Genomic DNA, 22529 nt, shown 5'->3' on the forward strand with positions numbered 1-22529 from the left:
GCCTAAGCAGGGAAACCCAGACTTCCCTCTCCCCAGCCACTTCGTCTAGCTCTTCCCGGGGGATCCCGAGGCGTTCCCAGGCCAGCCGGGAGACATAGTCTTCCCAACGTGTCCTGGGTCTTCCCCGTGGCCTCCTACCGGTTGGACGTGCCCTAAACACCTCCCTAGGGAGGCGTTCGGGTGGCATCCTGACCAGATGCCCGAACCACCTCATCTGGCTCCTCTCGATGTGAAGGAGCAGCGGCTTTACTTTGAGTTCCTCCCGGATGGCAGAGCTTCTCACCCTATCTCTAAGGGAGAGCCCCGCCACACGGCGGAGGAAACTCATTTCGGCCGCTTGTACCCGTGATCTTATCCTTTCGGTCATGACCCAAAGCTCATGACCATAGGTGAGGATGGGAACGTAGATCGACCGGTAAATTGAGAGCTTTGCCTTCCGGCTCAGCTCCTTCTTCACCACAACAGATCGGTACAACGTCCGCATTACTGAAGACGCCGCACCGATCCGCCTGTCGATCTCACGATCCACTCTTCCCTCACTCGTGAACAAGACTCCTAGGTACTTGAACTCCTCCACTTGGGGCAGGGTCTCCTCCCCAACCCGGAGATGGCACTCCACCCTTTTCCGGGCGAGAACCATGGACTCGGACTTGGAGGTGCTGATTCTCATTCCGGTCGCTTCACACTCGGCTGCGAACCGATCCAGCGAGAGCTGAAGATCCCGGTCAGATGAAGCCATCAGGACCACATCATCTGCAAAAAGCAGAGACCTAATCCTGCGGTTACCAAACCGGAACCCCTCAACGCCTTGACTGCGCCTAGAAATTCTGTCCATAAAAGTTATGAACAGAATGGGTGACAAAGGACAGCCTTGGCGGAGTCCAACCCTCACTGGAAATGTGTTCGACTTACTGCCGGCAATGCGGACCAAGCTCTGGCACTGATCATACAGGGAACGGACCGCCACAATAAGACAGTCCGATACCCCATACTCTCTGAGCACTCCCCACAGGACTTCCCGAGGGACACGGTCGAATGCCTTCTCCAAGTCCTTTTGGTCGCTAATCAAATCAAATCAATTTATAAAGCACATTTAAAATATACCACAGGGGTAGCCAAAGTGCTGTACAATGGGCAGGTTAAAAGATAATACGAGGACCGAGCAAACAACACAACACAAACAGAACATGATAAAAAATAAATAAATAAAACATAAAAACAGGTTCACAGCAGGTGTATGATGGGGCACCATTGCAGGATGGATATCACTCAGTGTTAAAAGCCAAGGAATAAAAGTATGTTTTTAAGAGAGATTTAAAAACAGGAAGAGAGAAGGCTTGTCTAACACTCAGAGGTAGGTCGTTCCAGAGCTTGGGAGCACCAGCGGCGAAAGCTCTGTCACCTCTAAGCTTCTAATAGCTCTAATAAAAAAGGCTTGCCTGTACCGGAAGTAGTAGACGATGTGCGCGTGACGTCACGGGTTGTAGAGCTCCTCACATCCTCACATTGTTTACAATCATAGCCACCTGCAGCGAGAGCAATTCCAACCGAGAAAGTGACAATTTCCCCATTAATTTGAGCGAGGATGAAAGATTCGTGGATGAGGATAGTGAGAGTGAAGGACTAGAAGAAAAAAAAAAAGACGATGGCAGTGGGAGCGATTCAGATGTTATTAGACACATTTACTAGGATAATTCTGGAAAATCCCTTATCTGCTTATTGTGTTATTAGTGTTTTAGTGAGATTATATAGTCATACCTGAAAGTCGGAGGGGTGTGGTGACCGCCAGTGTCTCTGAGGGAAGCCATGGAGGAGCCAAAAAAGTCAAAGAGGCAGCTGCAGGAGGAACGACACAAGCTCCGCTCATGTTTACGGTAAGAGCCGACTTATTACCACAATTTTCCCACCGAAACCTGCCGGTTGACATGTGGTACAGAACCATGTCCGCTTGACCGCTCTGTTCCATATTAAAGCGTCACAACAAACAAAGAAACACCGGCTGTGTTTGTGTTGCTACGGCCGGCTACAATCCACCGCTTTCCACCAACATCGTTCTTTTTTGTAGTCTCCATTATTAATTGAACAAATTGCAAAAGATTCAGCAACACAGATGTCCAGAATACTGTGTAATTATGCGATAGAAACAGACTACTTTTAGCCATGATCGGTGCTGGGAGAACATAACCGCTAACATCGGTGACGTCACGTGCACGGGAAATTTAAAATTACAATTTAGTAAACTAAAAAGGCCGTATTGGCATGTGTTGCAATGTTAATATTTCATCATTGATATATAAACTATCAGACTGCGTGGTGGGTAGTAGTGGGTTTCAGTAGGCCTTCAAAGAAACAGTGAAAGTATGAACAATGGGTTCCGGCCTTGACAAAATTCCAAATTGTAGTAGAAGTATTTACACTTTGAACACAAAATAAATATCCATCCATCCATCCATTTTCTACCGCTTATTCCCTTTCGGGGTCGCGGGGGGCGCTGGCGCCTATCTCAGCTACAATCGGGCGGAAGGCAGGGTACACCCTGGACAAGTCGCCACCTCATCGCAGGGCCAACACAGATAGACAGACAACATTCACACTCACATTCACACTCTAGGGCCAATTTAGTGTTGCCAATCAACCTATCCCCAGGTGCATGTCTTTGGAGGTGGGAGGAAGCCGGAGTACCCGGAGGGAACCCACGCACTCACGGGGAGAACATGCAAACTCCACACAGAAAGATCCCGAGCCTGGATTTGAACCCAGGACTGCAGGAACTTCGTATTGTGAGGCAGACGCACTAACCCCTCTGCCACCATGAAGCCCTAAATAGTTTTTTGTTATTGTTGCGCTTGTAATGCGAAAGCAAGACAACTTGAGGTATCTTTGACACACTAAAAAGTGTGCGCCGTTAAATCCATCAAAGAGAAGACTGAATGCTTACATCAAATAGACTCAAAAAGGCAGTCACAACAAACCTCCACCTTCGGGTAAATCTCCTGACGGTCACTTAAAGGGGCAGCACCGAATGAGTCACTCCTAACTGCATACTGTATATGAATGCTAAACAAGAACAACATTGTTATGTGCACCATAGAACAATGACAGTGAATAATGACGACAAAGGCGAGTAAATAGGTGCGGTGAATTACAAACCCCCGTTTCCATATAAGTTGGGAAATTGTGTTAAATGTAAATATAAACAGAATACAATGATTTGCAAACCCATATTCAGTTGAATATGCTACAGAGACAAGATATTTGATGTTCAAACTGATAAACATTTTTTTTGTGCAAATAATCATTAACTTTGGAATTTGATGCCAGCAACACGTGACAATGAAGTTGGGAAAGGTGGCAATAGATACTGATAAAGTTGAGGAATGCTCATCAAACACTTATTTGGAACATCCCACAGGTGTGCAGGCTAATTGGGAACAGGTGGGTGCCATGATTGGGTAGAAAAGCAGCTTCCCAAAAAATGCTCAGTCTTTCACAAGAAAGGATGGGGCGAGGTACACCCCTTTGTCCACAACTGCGTGAGCAAATAGTCAGTTTAAGAACAACGTTTCTCAAAGTGCAATTGCAAGAAATTTAGGGATTTCAACATCTATGGTCCATAATATCATCAAAAGGTTCAGAGAATCTGGAGAAATCATTCCACGTAGGCGGCATGGCCGGAAACCAACATTGAATGACCATGACCTTTGATCCCTCAGACGGCACTGTATCAAAAACCGACAACAATCTCTAAAGGATATCACCACATGAGCTGAGGAACACATCAGAAAACCACTGTCACTAAATACAGTTCGTCGCTACATTTGTAAGTGCAAGTTGAAGCTCTACTATCCAAAGCGAAAGCCATTGCTCAACAACATCCAGAAACGCCGCCGGCTTCTCTGGGCCCGAGATCATCTAAGAGGAATTGATGCAAAGTGGAAAAGTGTTCTGTGGTCTGACGAGTCCACATTTCAAATTTTTTGAGGAAATAATTGACATCGTGTCATCTGGACCAAAGGGGAAGCGAACAATCCGGACTGTTATCGACCCAAAGTTCAAAATCCAGCATCTGTGATGTTATGGGGGTGCATTAGTGCCCAAGGCATGGGTAACTTACACATCTGTGAAGGCACCATTAATGCTGAAAGGTACATACAGGTTTTGGAACAACATATGCTGCCATCTAAGCGCCGTCTTTTTCATGGACGCCCCTGCTGATTTCAATAAGACAATGCCAAGCCAAATTCAGCACGTGTTACAACAGCGTGGCTTCGTAAAAAAAGAGTGCGGGTACTTTCCTGGCCCGCCTGCAGTCCAGACCTGTCTCCCATGGAAAATGTGTGGCGCATTGTGAAGCGTGAAATACGACAGCGGAGACCCCGGACTGTTGAACGACTGAAGCTCTACATAAAACAAGAATGGGAAAGAATTCCACTTTCAAAGCTTCAACAATTAGTTTCCTCAGCTCCCAAACGTTTATTTAGTGTTGTTTAAAGAAAAGGTGATGTAACATAGTGGTGAACATGCCCTTTCCCAACTACTTTGGCACGTGCTGCAGCCATGAAATTTTAAGTTAATTATTATTTGCAAAAAAAAAATAAAGTAAATGAGTTTGTAGTGCATTCAATTGAATATGGGTTGAAAAGGATTTGCAAATCATTGTATTCCGTTAATATTTACATGCAACAGAATTTCCCAACTCACATGGAAACAGGGTTTGTATGTCCTTAAAGCAACCGCTACACAATACAGTACCGTATATTTGGGCTGGACTGATAAAACAATATCAGTATATATCGCGATAGACACGTAATCGATGTCAATAAAAAACAACACCAAGAAATAAGCGCTTGTAAACTTTAAAGTACCAGTGGAGTGGAAAAACAAGTATGTTCTATATTGAGTTTATTATCATATATATATCTGATTTATGACACCAAAAGACTTATACAATTTACAAATAAATGGACATAATCAAAATAGTATACATTTTACGGAGATTCCTGAGCCTTTTTGAGGGATAATCAGGAAGTCGGTCAAACTGAGACCTAGCATCACAGATCCCTTCCCCATTAACAACAATGCTTATCAAGTAAACTTTGTGAGAGCCAACAATTACTTTGGAAAAAATTATGATCCAGGACTAGGGTTGTACGGTATACTGGTATTAAAAAAAGTACCGCAGTGCTCATGAATTTGAAAACGATACTGGGCAGCACGGTTGATAGTGCACGTGCCTCACAATACGAAGGTTCTGGGTTCAAACCCCGGCTAACTGTGTGGAGTTTGCATGTTCTTCCCGTGACTGCGTGAGTTCCCTCCGGGTACTCCAGCTTCCTCCCACCTCCAAAGACATGCACCTGGGGATAAGTTGATTGGCAACACTAAATTGGCCCTAGTGTGTGAATGTGAGTGTGAATGTTGTCTGTCTATCTGTGTTGGCCCTGCGATGAGGTGGAAAGTTGTCCAGGGTGTACTCCGCCTTCCGCCCGAATGCAGCTGAGATAGGCTCCAGCACCCCCCGCAACCCAAAAGGGACAAGCAGTAGGAAATGGATGGATGGACTATACTGCCTTTGGTTTTTTTTTTCATCCGCATGATGCCGAGCGGCGTTGACCTACAGAGCTGAGGCGCATGATGTTGACTTTGCCAAAACGCACACACAATTCCGAGAGCTCCGAGCGCATGCAAGCAGAAACAGTGTGAAGAGGAAGAATGGCAATTTTACTTGTTAATAAAGAGTGTGTGTGAAGCACAGTGTGAAGTATTTGGGCTTCGAAGCGATCGATAAAGGTGAGGCTTTAAACACGGGAGTACTGCGCTGCAAGTGGTTTACCACTTTGCTTCAAACTAAGGTAAATATAACAAGAATTCAGATTTGCGTAAGGGGTTTGAAGAGTGACAGGTAATAAGTTAAAGTTAAAGTACCAATGATTGTCACACACACTCTTGGTGTGGCGAAATTATTCTGTGCATTTGACCCATCACCCTTGATCTCCCTCTGGGAGGTGAGGGGAGCAGTGGGCTGCAGCGGTGCCGCGCCCAGGAATCATTTTGGTGATTTAACCCCCTTGATGCTGAGTGCCAAGCAGGGAGGTAATGAGTCCCATTTTTATAGTCTTTTGAATGACTCGGCCGGGGTTTGAACTCACAACAAGGTTAATAATAAAGATGACGAGCACCCCTGCTGTGCACATATAATTTCGATACTGAGCACAGTTGATTGGCTTGTTGCAAAATATTAGACTTAGACTTAGATTTTGTCAACACGTGGACTTTGGGGTTTGTTTTTCCGGAAGGCACAGGAAAGTTGGCGTGGGCAAGACGTGAAGGTAGGGACATATTTATTAATTGCTATAAAAAAAAGGTACAAAACTAAAGGCGCGCACAAAGGCGGAGAACAAACTATAACTGGCTTCCTGTGCACTTAAGATGTGACTTTAAGGTTTTACTACTTACGTATAAAATACTACACGGTCTAGCTCCATCCTATCTTGCCGATTGTATTGTACCATATGTCCCGGCAAGAAATCTGCGTTCAAAGGACTCCGGCTTGTTAGTGATTCCCAAAGCCCAAAAAAAGTCTGCGGGCTATAGAGCGTTTTCCGTTCGGGCTCCAGTACTCTGGAATGCCCTCCCGGTAACAGTTGGAGATGCTACCCCAGTAGAAGCATTTAAGTCTCACCTTAAAACTCATTTGTATACTCCAGCCTTTAAATAGACTCCCTTTTTAGACCAGTTGATCTGCCGTTTCTTTTCTTTTTCTTCTATGTCCCACTCTCCCTTGTGGAGGGGGTCCGGTCCGATCCGGTGGCCATGTACTGCTTGCCTGTGTATCGGCTGGGGACATATCTGCGCTGCTGATCCGCCTCCGCTTGGGATGGTTTCCTGCTGGCTCCGCTGTGAACGGGACTCTCGCTGCTGTGTTGGATCCGCTTTGGACTGGACTCTCGCGACTGTGTTGGATCCATTGTGGATTGAACTTTCACAGTATCATGTTAGACCCGCTCGACATCCATTGCTTTCCTCCTCTCCAAGGTTCTCATAGTCATTATTGTCACCGATGTCCCACTGGGTGTGAGTTTTCCTTGCCCTTATGTGGGCCTACCGAGGATGTCGTGGTGGTTTGTGCAGCCCTTTGAGACACTAGTGATTTAGGGCTATATAAATAAACATTGATTGATTGATTGATTGATAACTGGCACTTGGGTAAAAAACTATGAACATGAAATAAATAAACACTTACTGTGACAAGAATAAACAAAACGTATGTGGCATGGCAAGGAGCAAAACTATGGACGGTATCAGTAGCAGTGGTAGCATGGCATGAAGTGAACGGAGGTAAAGTCGCCAGGCTGACTTTCTGGCAAATTTCGGTTTAAATTATACAGCTGATTGAAAAGTTGCGTGAGTCAAAACAAAATCAGGTGCGGGACATGACAGGTGAAACTAATTGGTTGGCATGGTAACAAAGCAAACAAGGAAGTGCAAAATCAGGAGACAATGGAGTCTTAAGAAAAACACAACCTTGCGAAACAAAACATGATCACAAGACATGACAGATTTCTTTTTATTGTCATTCAAATTTGAACTTTAAAGTACGAATAGGAACAGCATTTTTTTGCATTAGCTCGTTGTAGTACATGGTAAAAGAGCAATAAGGTGCAGAGTGTTTGCATTTAAAAAATAAGTTGCAGATATAAATAGATTACTGTACAGATAAATATATTGCACGTTTGCATATGCATCCACGTTTATGGATGTATGTCATATTGTTTAAGGCAGTCCAAAGCGGCACCGCCCACGTAACGTACTGCAAGTGATCCTACAATTGGTGTTTTATCTTTAACAATGTGTTTTACCTCTTACATGTCTTATTTCTGTACTTTTAGACATAGAATTGTTTTTAGTGTTTACCAATGATCGGATTTGTCCGAAAGCACAGACCAAGAGTGAAGTCCATAAATCATGAAGCATGTCAACAAAGCGTTCTATTCTATATTTTAATTTACGGTGATCACAAACAATGTGTTTAATGCCTTTTAGTTTTCATTTTATCCATCCATCCATCCATTTTCTACCGCTTATTCCCTTTCGGGGTCGCGGGGGGCGCTGGCGCCTATCTCAGCTACAATCGGGCGGAAGGCGGGGTACACCCAGGACAAGTCGCCACCTCATCGCAGGGCCAACGCAGATAGACAGACAACATTCACACTCACATTCACACACTAGGGCCAATTTAGTGTTGCCAATCAACCTATCCCCAGGTGCATGTCTTTGGAAGTGGGAGGAAGCCGGAGTACCCGGAGGGAACCCACAATCTTCTAAAATTGTTCTTTAGGTGCATTGTGCAATAGGAAATATATGTTTAATGTATCTTACGATTTTCTGTTAAATTTGAAGCCAACAACGTCATTTTTTGTGGTCCCCTTTATTTTGAAAAGTATCGATATACATTTTGGTGCCGGGACCAAAATATTAGTATCGGGACAACCCTAACCAGGACCTTGGGGCGGTATAGCTCGTTTGGTAGAGTGGCCGTGCCAGCAACTTGAGGGTTCCAGGTTCGATTCCCGCTTTCGCCATCCTAGTCACTGCCGTTGTGTCCTTGGGCAAGACACTTTACCCACCTGCTCCCAGTGCCACCCACACTGGTTTAAATGGAACTTAGATATTGGGTTTCACTATGTAAAGCGCTTTGAGTCACTAAATAAAAGCGCTATATAAATATAATTCACTTATATATTTGAGGCCGAACACAAGGAGGATGAGTAATAGGTTTTAGAAGCAGAGTGTTAAACAGATGCAGTAGAATCTAAGGAAATTGCCGAAGATCCATCACTCCATTTCCTACCGCTTGTCCCTTTTTGGGGTTGCGAGCGGTGCTGGAGCCTATCTCAGCTGCATTTGGCGGAAGGCGGTGTACACCCTGGACAAGTCTCCACCTCATCGGAGGGCATTGCTGAACCAATTGGAGCAAAATATTCAAAACAGCTGACTGAATTTGTAGCATTTTGTGATGTTTAAGCGGTATTATCACACACTTTGCGGTAAATTCAATTGGAAATGCTTTAATGGAAACAATGAAACACAAGTAAGCATATAAAGTCAACTTGTTTTTCCACTCCACTGGTAAGTACAGATGGAACCACACTGCATACACTGTCTTGGATCCGCTTTGAACTGAACTCTCGCGGCTGTGTTGGAGCCACTATGGATTGAACTCTCACAGTATCATGTTAGACCTGCTCGACATCCATTGCTTTCGGTTCCCCTAGAGGGGCGGGGGTTGCCCACATTTGAGGTCCTCTCCAAGGTTTCTCATCGTCATCATTGTCACTGGCGTCCCACTGGGTGTGAGTTTTCCTTGCCCTTTTGTGGGTTCTTCCGAGGATGTCGTAGTCGTAGTGGTTTGTACAGTCCTTTGAGAGATTTGTGATTGAGGGCTATATAAATAAACATTGATTGATTGATTGATTGATGCAGCAGACAGTAAGCAAGTATTAACAGGACATTACCAAGTAGATTTAAAAGAGTCACGACAGAGGATAATATAACAGCCACTGCTGCAGTGTCAGCATTGTCACAGTCAGTAAACAACACATACAAGGGCGGATCAATCCATAAAGGATGATGATACCAAGGGTTGTATTAGTATACAATCGATACCTGAGCGATTAAGTCCATTTTTTTTTTTCTCTTCAAATCTTATTATTGTTGTTGTTTTTGTAAATATTTAGAAACTCCGGGAATAATCCCAGGACACAGGAGGACTCTGAGGGCAAAAACCAAAGGATTTAAATGAGTGATAGTAGTTTTTGCTTTTGTTTAGTTATTGTGTATTTTTTTTGCCTACACAATTCTCCCGTTTAAAGGCAAAACCCAGTGACTCAATTTTGGTCAAAACTGAGCTGATAATAATTTTGGAGTTCCTAGGTGATATGCTTTACATTAGTGTATGCGATATTGTCATTTCTTCCGTAAGTAAGCTGTTACGCGCATGGCAGGACCTAGCAACTACCACATAACCGCGTAGATATAACAGAAAAACCTAGTATCTCAAGGGACCAATCGAAGCTTCTTTGTCAGTCGGCTTATTGTCTTTATTGAGACATTTGCACGAATGGGGGCCGACGGTCAACCTGATTATGTGATATTATGGCACGAGGGGATATTTGGACGATTGGCCCAGGACGTTGCAAGCACCTTCTTTACATGTATTGTTCTTGATTCTTCCCCTTGCATACTCTTTTGGGCAGATAACTGTGGAGGTGAAAATAAAAACTGGACGCTGTACACGGCTCTTGCACAATGTGCAAACGCAGAATGGGGCCCACCCGAGATTGTAATAAAATATCTGGAGAAAGGGCACACACGTTCATGAGAGCAGATTCAATCCATGGCTCAATCGGCAAGAAAATGAAAGCTCAAGAAAACATCTATACGTTTGATGACTTTGTAGATCTTTGTAAGACAGCATCGAGATAGATTGCTTTTCCTTTGTTTTCTCCAAATCAGCTAGAAGTGAGTTACTAGGTTTTGCCTTTGGACGGGAGAATTGTAGTTGTTGACAATTGTAATAAAAGAGAATAAGGAACAAGTTTTTTAAAATGTGTTCATCCATCCATCCATTGTCTACCGCTTATCCCTTTCACGGGCTTTCTGCTCGACCGCTCCTGAACTCTGGAACGCTCTCCCTGACCATCTTAGAGCACCACAGTCGCTCGACCGTTTTAAGAAGGGACTAAAAACCCACATTTTTAGAACAGCTTTTATCTAATTTCTCTGCCTTCTATTTTTAAATACAACCATCCATCCATCCATTTTCTACCGCTTGTCCCTTTTTTTGGGGTCACGGGGGGCGCTGGTGCCTAATTCAGCTACAATACACTGCTTGCTTATCTGTTCTATCCAGTGCTTTCATGCTTTTATTTCTATTTTTATCTATGTTTCTGTTTTATCTAGTGTTTATCTAGTGGTTTTCATGATTTCATTTCTATTTAAATTTTGTATTATATATTCTAACTTTCAATTTTTTTTTTTTATTATTTATTTTATTTATACTTTGTAACACTTTGAGATTTCAACACATGTAAAGTGCGTTACAAAGGTAATTTGTTATTATTATCATCATTATTATTATGTAATATTGGCTGCATTTCTCATAGTTGTTGTTGTGCCATGTTGTTCCAGACCACAGCAAACGTTACCCAGCTTGCAAATATTGTAATAAATCCATTAGAAGAAGACAGCTTGCCATTTCCTTAAACTTGGTCACACAAACCTTTACCTTTGGCCATTCTGAGCCAGTCATTTCCAGAAGTAATCTCATCTTGTAAAAAAAACTCCATTTTACAAAGGATTTCCAATGTTGGAAAAATGTGTAGAATAAAAATTAAAAAACAACATTTCTATCAATAAATATTTGCATCAGCCTTTGATAGTAGGCTATTCAAGCTAATATAGAAACTTACATCAAGTGTTGCCTTCATTATAACACTTATATAAGACTTTTAAAGTAATTTTAATAGTAGGCTAATGTAGCTAATATAGACACTTACATCATGTGTTGCCTTCATTATAACACTTATATAGGAATTTTAAAGTTATTTTGATAGTAAGCTAATATAGACACATCATGTGTTGCCTTCATTATCACACTTATATAAGACTTTCAAAGTAATTCTGATAGTAGGCTAATATAACTGATATAGACACTTACATCATGTGTTGCCTTCATTATAACACTTGTATAATAATTTAAAAGTAATTTTGAAAGTAGGCTAATATAGCTAATATAGACACTTACATCATGTGTTGCCTTCATTATAACACTTATTAGGAGTTTTAAAGTAATTTTAATAGTAGGCTAATGTAGCTAATATAGAAACTTACATCATGTGTTGCCTTCATTATAACACTTATATAAGACTTTTAAAGTAATTTTAATAGTAGGCTAATGTAGCTAATATAGACACTTACATCATGTGTTGCCTTCATTATAACACTTATATAAGACTTTTAAAGTAATTTTGAAAGTAGGCTAATATAGCTAATATAGACACTTACATCATGTGTTGCCTTCATTATAACACTTGTATAAGAATTTAAAAGTAATTTTGAAAGTAGGCTAATATAGCTAATATAGACACTTACATCATGTGTTGCCTTCATTATAACACTTATATAGGAGTTTTAAAGTAATTTTAATAGTTGGCTAATGTAGCTAATATAGACACTTACATCATGTGTTGCCTTCATTATAACACTTATATAGGAGTTTTAAAGTAATTTTAATAGTTGGCTAATGTAGCTAATATAGACACTTACATCATGTGTTGCCTTCATTATAACACTTATATAGGAGTTTTAAAGTAATTTTAATAGTAGGCTAATGTAGCTAATATAGACACTTACATCATGTGTTGCCTTCATTATAACACTTATATAAGACTTTTAAAGTTATTTTCATGGTAGGCTAATGTAGCTAATATAGAAACTTACATCATGTGTTGCCTTCATTATAACACTTATATAGGAATTTAAAAGTAATTTTGAAAGTAGGCTAATATAGCTAATATAGACACTTACATCATGTGTTGCCTTCATTATAACACTTATATCCATCCATCCATCCATTTTCTACCGCTTATTCCCTTTCGGGGTCGCGGGGGGCGCTGGCGCCTATCTCAGCTACAATCGGGCGGAAGGCAGGGTACACCCTGGACAAGTCGCCACCTCATCGCAGGGCATATATAAGAATTTAAAAGTAATTTTGAAAGTAGGCTAATATAGCTAATATAGACACTTACATCATGTGTTGCCTTCATTATAACACTTATATAAGACTTTTAAAGTAATTTTAATAGTAGGCTAATGTAGCTAATATAGACACTTACATCATGTGTTGCCTTCATTATAACACTTATATAAGAATTTAAAAGTAATTTTGAAAGTAGGCTAATATAGCTAATATAGACACTTACATCATGTGTTGCCTTCATTATAACACTTATATAGGAATTTTAAAGTTATTTTGATAGAAAGCTAATATAGACACATCATGTGTTGCCTTCATTATCACACTTATATAAGACTTTCAAAGTAATTCTGATAGTAGGCTAATATAACTGATATAGACACTTACATCATGTGTTGCCTTAATTCAGTGGCCTAGTGGTTAGAGTGTCCACCCTGAGACCGGTAGGTAGTGAGTTCAAACCCCGGCCAAGTCATACCAAAGACTATAAAAATTGATACCATTCCCTCCCTGCTTGGGACTCAGGGTCGGAATTGGGGGTTAAATCACAAAAAATTATTCCCGGGTGCTGCCACCACTGCTGCCCACTGCTCCCCTCACCTCCCATGGGGTGATAAAGGGTGATGAGTCAAACGCAGAGAATCATTTCGCCACACCTAGTGTGTGTGTGACAATCATTGGTACTTTACTTTAACTTTAATTATAACACCTACATCTATCCGTCAAAGTTCGTTTGTGATGAGCCCCAAGATGCAGAGATGGAGGCAGGCATTGGATAGGAAAAGATGATTTAATAAAGATACTAAAACAAGAACAAACCAGAGGGGTACAACAAAAATCGCGCACGAGGCGGATAACCAACTAGGAGAGCTAGCATGGGAGCTAGAAAACAAAAGAAACTTAGCATGGAAGCAAGAAAAAACAAAAAGGGCCTAGCGTGGAAACTAGCAGGTAGTGAGCAGGAAAACAGATGTCGTACTTGTAATATGAAAACAAAGCAGGGAACAAAAAACAGTAAGCTACAAACATCTAACGAATATAGCTTACCGCTACGCTACAAAGACATGACACGGCACGACAAGACAGGAGCGACAATACATGACAGTAATCCAGCAATCGACTGGAGGACAAAACAGGTTCAAATAGGAGCGGGCTGATTGACACCAGGTGTTGCCAGTTGCCAATCAGCCGCAGCTGAGGGAAAACAGTGCTCAGGGGGAAAAAACAGGAAACAGAAAAAATAAGAGCACTGACAGGAAACAAAAGACAGGAAATACTACACACAGAGGAGAAACTAAAACACACACAAACTGTCAGGGGCAAGCCTGACACTATCCATCCATTTTCGACTGCTTGGCCCTTTCAGGGTCGTTAGGGGTCGCTGGAGCCTCTATAAGCTGCTTATAGAAGGCTTTTAATTTTTTGCGGCTGTTTTTTTAGTCCAATATGTCTCTTTCAACATTTTGGGTTGCCGACCCCTGCTCTGGACACAGCCTGAAACCGTTTTGTAAAATAGACTTGTAGTTCTGTGATTAAAAAAAAAAAAACACAACACATGATCTGACCTTTAACATAGAGTTATGGCCTTTTTCAGAACAATTATCAGTAAAATATTAAAGAGATAAAACCGAGAGTGACTGACACACCAGAGCCATACCATACCTTTTTGTTCTCGCATTGGGAGCCAGCAGATATTTACATTGGTGTTGTCATGGAAACCACGTATGTGATCAACAGATGTCTTCTATCTCTGGGAAGAAGTTTAAAAATAGGTGCCCTTTGTTTGGCGTACGTGCGCACACTGGATGTGCACGGCCAACCCCAAGAGGACCAAAAACGTCGCTGACCACCCGGTTAATTACATGGCATTTTTCCCATCAGGTCTTGCTACTGACGTGCCATTAATCACACATGCCTTGTCCTCCTCCTCTGCTATCGATTGGTGTAATTATGATTCTCCTCTGCACTATTTGGGTTTTCGTCTCCAAACTTATACTTTCTTGGACTTTGTTTCTCGCTTTTTCAAGCGCGCCAGCGTGTCCGATAAGACATAATACATGAGCTGTATCAAAAAATCATCTTGCTTTCTTTTAACGGTGATGCGGGGTGCAGTGCTGTATACTTTATAGCAGGGGTCAGAAACCTTTTTGAAACCAAGAGCTAGTTCTTGGGTACTGATTAATGCGAAGGGCTACCAGTTTGATACACACTTAAATAAATTGCCAGAAATAGCCAGTTTGCTCAATTTACCTTTAATGAATAAATCCATATATAAATAAATATATATGTATATATATATATATAAATGGGTATTTCTGTCTGTCATTCCGTCGTACATTTTTTTTTCCTTTTACGGAATGTTTTTTGTAGAGGATGAATGATGAAAAAACACTTAATTGAACGGTTTAAAAGAGGAGAAAACAGGAAAAAAAAAATAGCATTTTTAAACATAGTTTATCTTTAATTTTGACTCTTTAAAATTCAAAATTCAACCGAAAAAAGGAAGAGAAAAACAAGCTAATTCAAATTTTGGGAAAAAAAATTAGTAAATAATGTATGTAACATCATTAGTAATTTTTCCTGATTAAGATTAATTTTAGAATTTTGATGACATGTTTTAAATAGGTTAAAATCCAATCTGCCCTTTGTTAGAATATATAACAAATTGGACCAAGCTATACAAATCAATATTTCTTCTAGATTTTCCAGAACAAAAATTTTAAAAGAAATTCAAAAGACTTTGAAATTAGATTTGAATTTGGTTCTATAGATTTTCGAGATTTTCCAGAATAATTTTTGGGAATTTTAATCATGAGTTTGAAGAAATATTTCACAATTATTCTTTGTCAAAAAAATGGAAGCTAAAATGAAGAATTAAATTAAAATGTATTTATTATTCTTTACAATAAAAAAAATTAATTACCTTGAACATTGATTTAAATTGTCAGGAAAGAAGAGGAAGGAATTTAAAAGGTAAAAAGGTATATGTGTTTAAAAATCCTAAAATGATTTCACGGTGGCAGAGGGGTTAGTGCGTCTGCCTCACAATACGAAGGTCCTGCAGTCCTGGGTTCAAATCCAGGCTCGGGATCTTTCTGTGTGGAGTTTGCATGTTCTCCCCGTGAATGCGTGGGTTCCTTCCGGGTACTCCGGCTTCCTCCCACCTCCAAAGACATGCACCTGGGGATAGGTTGATCGGCAACACAAAATCGGCCCTAGTGTGTGAATGTGAGTGTGAATGTTGTCTGTCTATCTGTGTTGGCCCTGCGATAAGGTGGCGACTTGTCCAGGGTGTACCCCGCCTTCCGCCCGATTGTAGCTGAGATAGGCGCCAGCGCCCCCCGCGACCCCGAAAGGGAATAAGCGGTAGGAAATGGTTGGTTGGTTGGTTGGATTTTTAAGGTTGTATTTTTTCTCTAAAATTGTCTTTCTGAAAGTTATAAGAAGCAAAGTAAAAAAAATTAAATGAATTTATTTAAACAAGTGGAGACCAAGTCTTTAAAATATTTTCTTGGATTTTCAAATTCTATTTGAGTTTTGTCTCTCTTAGAATTAGAAATATAGAGCAAAGCGAGACCAGCTTGCTAGTAAATAAATACAATTTTAAAAAATAGAGGCAGCTCACTGGTAAGTGCTGCTATTTGAGCTATTTTTAGAACAGGCCAGCGGGCTACTCATCTGGTCCTTACGGGCGTTGGTGACCCCTGCCTTATAGGTTGCTATTTGAAACACAACTTTCAGAGAGAAAAAAATATATATATAAGGAAAGTTAAATTAGTAATCCATACATCTGTCGTTACGATGCAGCGCACTATCTATTGAAGGAATGCATTCCTGACTATCAAACACCCATCATCATCATTTATTTTTATTCCTTTCATGAAAACGCATATTTACAAGCCACGTACAATTGACACTGTCATTGTTTTTTTGTTTTTTTTGTTTCATGTACATTTCCATGATCAGAAAGGAGCAGATAGAAGAATAATATTCTTATATTTATCTGCCCCCTTTTTAACACAAATTACAGTATTTTAGATGAATTATAACTGTTCCCTCCACCAACACCCAAACTCCAACATACTTTTCCATTTCCCTTTAAGCATTTTCACAATGACACGTCCAATCTAAATCAAAACTCAGTTTGATATAATTCCAGTTTTCTCTTTTTATAGCTCTTTTTAGATACAAAGATATTCTTACAGCTTTTTAAGTCTTTGTTTAGAGAATTCCATGCTTTCACACCAACAACGGACAAGCACATTTGTTTCAAATTTGTTCGCACTCTTGGAGGTTTAAAGTCATACGGCCTTCTGTGGTTCTCATCTTCAGATGTAAACACAAATAACTTTTGTATGTCCTTCGGAAGAACTTTATTTCTCGCTTTGAACATCATTAATAGAGTATCCAATTCTACAATGTCTTTTAGTTTTAGTAATCCTGACCTAATGAAGAGTGGATTTGTGTGGTTTCTATATCGTACTTTAAAAATGATTCGAATTGCTTTTTTCTGTGAAAGAAATAAAGACATTATGTTGCTATGATATGTATTTCCAATCCAATCCAATCCACTTTATTTCTACAGCACTGTTAAACAACAGTAACGTTTCCAAAGTGCTGCACAGCCATGTTAAAAACAATATTAAAAAAAAAACATATTATGCTCCACCAATGACTGAATAAAAACAAAAAATAAATAAATATAAAACCAATATAAAAAAAAAAAAAAAAAACAAATATGATTAAAAACAATTATAAAGGGTAAAATCAATTAAAACAGTAAAATAGAAATCAAAACGTATAAAAAACACAGAGGACACCAGACAACAGAGGACCACACAACTCACGTAGTGTTAAAAGCCAAAGAATAAAAGTGGGTTTTAAGATGAGACTTAAAACACTCCACTGTGGAAGCAGTTTGAACATGGAGGAACAGAGTGTTCCAGATCTTAGGGCCGACCACAGAGAAGGCCCTGTCTCCCCTGGTCTTAAGTCTGGTCTTTTTCACCACGAGCTGGAACTGGCTCTCGGACCTCAGAGCGCGCGCAGGAATGTAAATTTGGATAAGGTCCAAGATATATTGAGGTGCCAGTCCATGTAAAGATTTAAAAACAAACAGCAATGTTTTAAAATCAATTCTAAAATGAACAGGGACCCAGCGCAAACTCTGAAGAATTGGGGTTATATGCTGGCGTTTCCTGGCCCCACGTTCTGGACTAACTGCAACCGGGAGAGAGATTTTTGCCTAATGCCGGCAAAAAAGTGCATTGCAGTAGTCCAGGCCACTTGAAATAAAAGCATGAACGACTTGTTCAAAAAGGTTAAAAGATAAAAACGGTTTAACCTTTACTAAAAGACGAAGGTGATAAAAACACGATTTTAAAACGCCATTGACTTGTTTGTCTGGTTTAAAATCCCCGTATTTCTGCACAATAATTGAAATAAGGTCGAATAATTGAGCAATATAACATTCTCATTGTGTTTTATGGATAGCTATATTTAACTTTATTCAATATAAATAAGCTTTTAGATACCTTATTTTTCACATGCATTATATGAGCTTTCCATGTCAACTTTTCATCTAAGATGACCCCAAGAAATCTGATTTCAGACACCTTCTATATTTTCTCATTGTTTGGGCGGCATAGCTCGGTTGGTAGAGTGGCCGTGCCAGCAACTTGAGGGTTGCAGGTTCGATTCCCGCTTGTGCCATCCTAGTTACTGCCGTTGTGTCCTTGGGCAAGACACTTTACCCACCTGCTCCCAGTGCCACCCACACTGGTTTAAATGGAACTTAGATATTGGGTGTCACTATGTAAAGCGCTTTGAGTCACTTGAGAAAAGCGCTATATAAATATAATTCACATCACTTCACTTTATGGATAAACTGAGCATTACCTATGAAAAGGCAGAATTGTTGATACTGGTTCCCTATTGGCTCTCACAAGACCGTGCAGGCGTACCTAATTAAGTATTCAGTGACTGTCCGTCTCTTCTTCCCTCTTCACCCTTTAATGCCCAGCAGAGATCTATGATGGTCACACAATAAATCGATGTGTATTTGTTTGTCCTTCAAACGCCATTGAATGGATCTATCTCGACACATTTTCTCAGCCATTTTTTTTTTTTTACCTTCTTTCAGATGAGTCCAGTTTCAAGATGAACAGTATAGGTCACATCCCTCAAACCTTTGCCAGTCACCTCCGTCTCCCGGAGGAGTCGCTACCCTGGAAGGTGGAAGGGGGTGGTGTACTGCAGCACGGAGCAGACATGCTGAAGCCCGACCCCAGGGACACCTTTTACAACAGTAAGTCTATTCCATACTATCTGGCTTTTTCCTAGTCTCTCTCTCATAATCCGGTTAAGTGTAAGGCAGTGGTTCTTAACCTTGTTGGAGGTACCGAACCCCACTGGTTTCATATGCGCATTCACCGAACCCTTCTTTAGTGAAAAATAAAATGTTTTTTTTCTTCAAATTCAAGACAAAGTTTTTTTTTTTTTACAGGTGCACAAAATGAACCAAGTATGAACATCACTTTGGTCAAAGAACAAAACCAACACAGTGCATGAACTCACAACGAATTACAGACCTGCAAATCAGTCAATCAGACTTCTGCTGTTGCCTTTCAGAGACTTTGAATAGATTGATTGAAACTTTTACTAGTAGATTGCACAGTAAAGGACATATTCCGTACAATTGATCACTAAATGGTAACACCCGAATAAGTTTTTCAACTTTTTAAGTCGGGGTCCACCATACTTGCCAACAGAGGTGTGGACTCGAGTCACATGACTTGGACTCTAGTCAGACTCGAGTCATGAATTTGATGACTTTAGACTCGACTTGACAAAATGTAAAAAGACTTGCAACTCGACTTAGATTTTAACATCAGTGACTTGTGACTTGACTTGGACTTGAGCCTTTTGACTTGACATGACTTGCTACTTTCCCCAAAACCCAACGATTAAAAAGTTATTCAGGAGCGCTCCGTATCTTCCATTGTGTTCGCGTGTCTGTCAACATGTGTCCGATGACAGCCTGTGCGCTACCTGTCAGTACAACAGCCAATCAAATTACATCATGTTGTTTTCGTCCCACAGCATTCACCCAATAAAATTGCAGGAAAACCAACGAAGAAGAGCTTTCAAACAACAGAAGAATAAGGGAAGAAAATTATGCCTTGAAGTGTTTCGTTCGGGTATTAAAACTACGACTTGGTCAAGAAAACAGGAATTGGCGTGGTTGGGGGGCGTGGTTAAGAGGGGTGGCGTATAATTCACCAACTCAAGTATTTCATATATACTTCATACATATATATATCCATCTTCTTCCGCTTATCCGAGGTCGGGTCACGGGGGCAGCAGCCTAAGCAGGGAAGCCCAGACTTCCCTCTCCCCAGCCACTTCATCTACCTCTTCCTGGGGGATCCCGAGGCGTTCCCAGGCCAGCCAGCAGACATAGTCTTCCCAACGTGTTCTGGGTCTTCCCCGTGGCCTCCTACCGGTTGGGCGTGCCCTAAACACCTCCCTCGGGAGGCGTTCGGGTGGCATCCTGACCAGATGCCCGAACCACCTCATCTGGCTCCTCTCGATGTGGAGGAGCAGCGGCTTTACTTTGAGTTAAATATATATATGTATGTATAAAATACATGACTTTCAGTGAATTCTAGCTATATATATTTATTTTATTTCATATATATAAATAAAATAAATAGTTGAATTTCCGACGGCACCTATCAAATACACAGTAATAAAAACACAGTTGTGCTTGTTGGTTAGTTAAAAAAACAACAACACTTACCTTTCACTATTCGAATAACCTTTGTTCTGCCATTTGCGTACTGGCGAGCGATCTCCGAATCCGGGAACATCCTTCACGGATTTCCGCAAATGAGAACGGGATGTTGCTTCCAGCTATCAGCATAGCCATCTTTGTCTCAGCATAAGATACACCATCGGGTTTCCATTTTGCGAGGTGGGCCATAATACTGGGTTGTGAACAATGCTGCGCTGCGGACGCTTTGTGCTTCGCTGACTGACCGTTCATGGCTGAGTATATCCGTTCGGCCGCCGTGTTCAATGGAGAAGTCTGTTCTACAAAATTTACAGGCAACATACCCCTTCCTCTTCAAACTCTCCTGGATAAACTGAAATTCTTGTTTCCAATCGTTCTGGAACTTGCAAGCGTATTTCTTCATTTTGCTCGCCGACGGTGTAATATATTGGGTTGGAGTCAATAACCAGGCGACGTGATGAAGTTACGTCTCTTTACTGTGGGCTTCAGAACAGACTCCCTAATGCATGTTCCTTGACTGCACTTAAATGTAGAATATATTTACATTCTATTCCATGTACAGTAGATGGCAGTATTGTCCTGTTTAAGAGGGTCACAACATTGAGTCAGGTCTGCATGGAGCTGGAGGGGGCGTGGCCTCAAGCTCCGCCTCGGGAGAAAATTTGTCCCGGAAGGTTTTCGGGAGAGGCGCTGAATTTCGGGAGTCTCCCGGAAAATCCGGGAGGGTTGGCAAGTATAGAGTCCACTGTAGACCAGTTCAGCTATGCGTGGCTTCATCTTGGCAGGTGCCACTCATGTCCTTTTCACAGCAAAGTCCGTTCCTTTTGTTCGTTTTCCACCCACGCATACAGTACTAGTACACAGCCCATGAAAAACATTGTTTTTTGTTATTGTCATTGTAAGTGGGCCAAAAAACCTATATTAGAAAATGATCTCATGGAAATGACTGCTGTCATTTTATTATAATAATAAAACATCCATTTATCCATCAATTTTCTACCACTTGTTCCTTTCGGGGACCCGGGGTGCTGGAGCCTATCTCAGCTTGTTATTTAGTCAGGTCTGGGACAGGTGTGCTGCTGGTGGGGCCACAGTGCATGTGCACGTCTGACGTCGCTCACTTGGTGTTCCACTGAATGCTCAAGGAGTTTTTGCGTTTGCTTACGTGTATGGAAAAGTAGAGGGATTATTGTTTGGGATATCCATGATATGCCGATAGGGAGACGTTTTTGTTTACACGATGAGTCGGGTGTGTCTTGACTTCCGCGGCGGAGGCTCTGCCGAAGCCCCGAGACCGACTCCCCGAGCCCCTAGGGTTCGATAGAAGTCAGGTTAAAAACCACTGGTGTAAGGCATTGATGTATCTGTTACTACAGGGGCGTCCACATTACTCCCACAAAGGGGCGCATACTGAAAAATCGAAGGAGGCAGTGGTACCTCCTTTTTCATTAGTAGTCCGTTCCAAAAAGTCAGGCAGAAAGCGAAAAGTAAAACATTTTCCCCATAAGAAATAATATATGTAAGATTTTATCGGTTCCAGACACCTATATATATATATATATATATATATATATATATATATATATATATATATATATATATATATATGTATATATATATATATATATATATATATATGTATGTAGGTGTGGGAAAAATCACAAGACTACTTCGTCTCTACAGAACTGTTTCATGAGGGGTTCCCTCAATCATCAGGAGAAAAAAAAAATCTCGAGCACTATTCTCTGGATAATCCAATCAAGACATATATATACATATAGCTGGAATTCACTGAAAGGCAAGTATTTTATATATATATATATATATATATATATGAGATACTTGACTCTTAACCACCCCCCGCAACCAAACACGCCTCTCACCCTTGATCACCCCCTGGGAGGTGAGGGGAGCAGTGGGCAGCAGCGGTGGCCGCTTACATAGATAAAGTAAAGAATCTATGGCAGGGGTGCCCAT

The 22529-nt window shown here is 41.0% G+C and overlaps 1 protein-coding gene across 1 annotated transcript in view; it reads left to right on the forward strand.

Moving 5' to 3' along the window:
- LOC133563457 (N-acetyl-beta-glucosaminyl-glycoprotein 4-beta-N-acetylgalactosaminyltransferase 1-like) overlaps positions 1 to 22529 on the forward strand; it is a 521254-nt gene that overhangs the window by 467886 nt on the left and 30839 nt on the right. The window contains exon 10 of the mRNA XM_061917589.1: positions 18900 to 19064. Within this exon, the coding sequence (XP_061773573.1) occupies positions 18900 to 19064 (165 nt within the window). The remainder of the gene's footprint in view (positions 1 to 18899; positions 19065 to 22529) is intronic.

The sequence above is a fragment of the Nerophis ophidion genome, linkage group LG12 (assembly GCF_033978795.1).
Source record: "Nerophis ophidion isolate RoL-2023_Sa linkage group LG12, RoL_Noph_v1.0, whole genome shotgun sequence".
In the NCBI taxonomy this organism is placed as follows: Eukaryota; Metazoa; Chordata; class Actinopteri; order Syngnathiformes; family Syngnathidae; genus Nerophis; species Nerophis ophidion.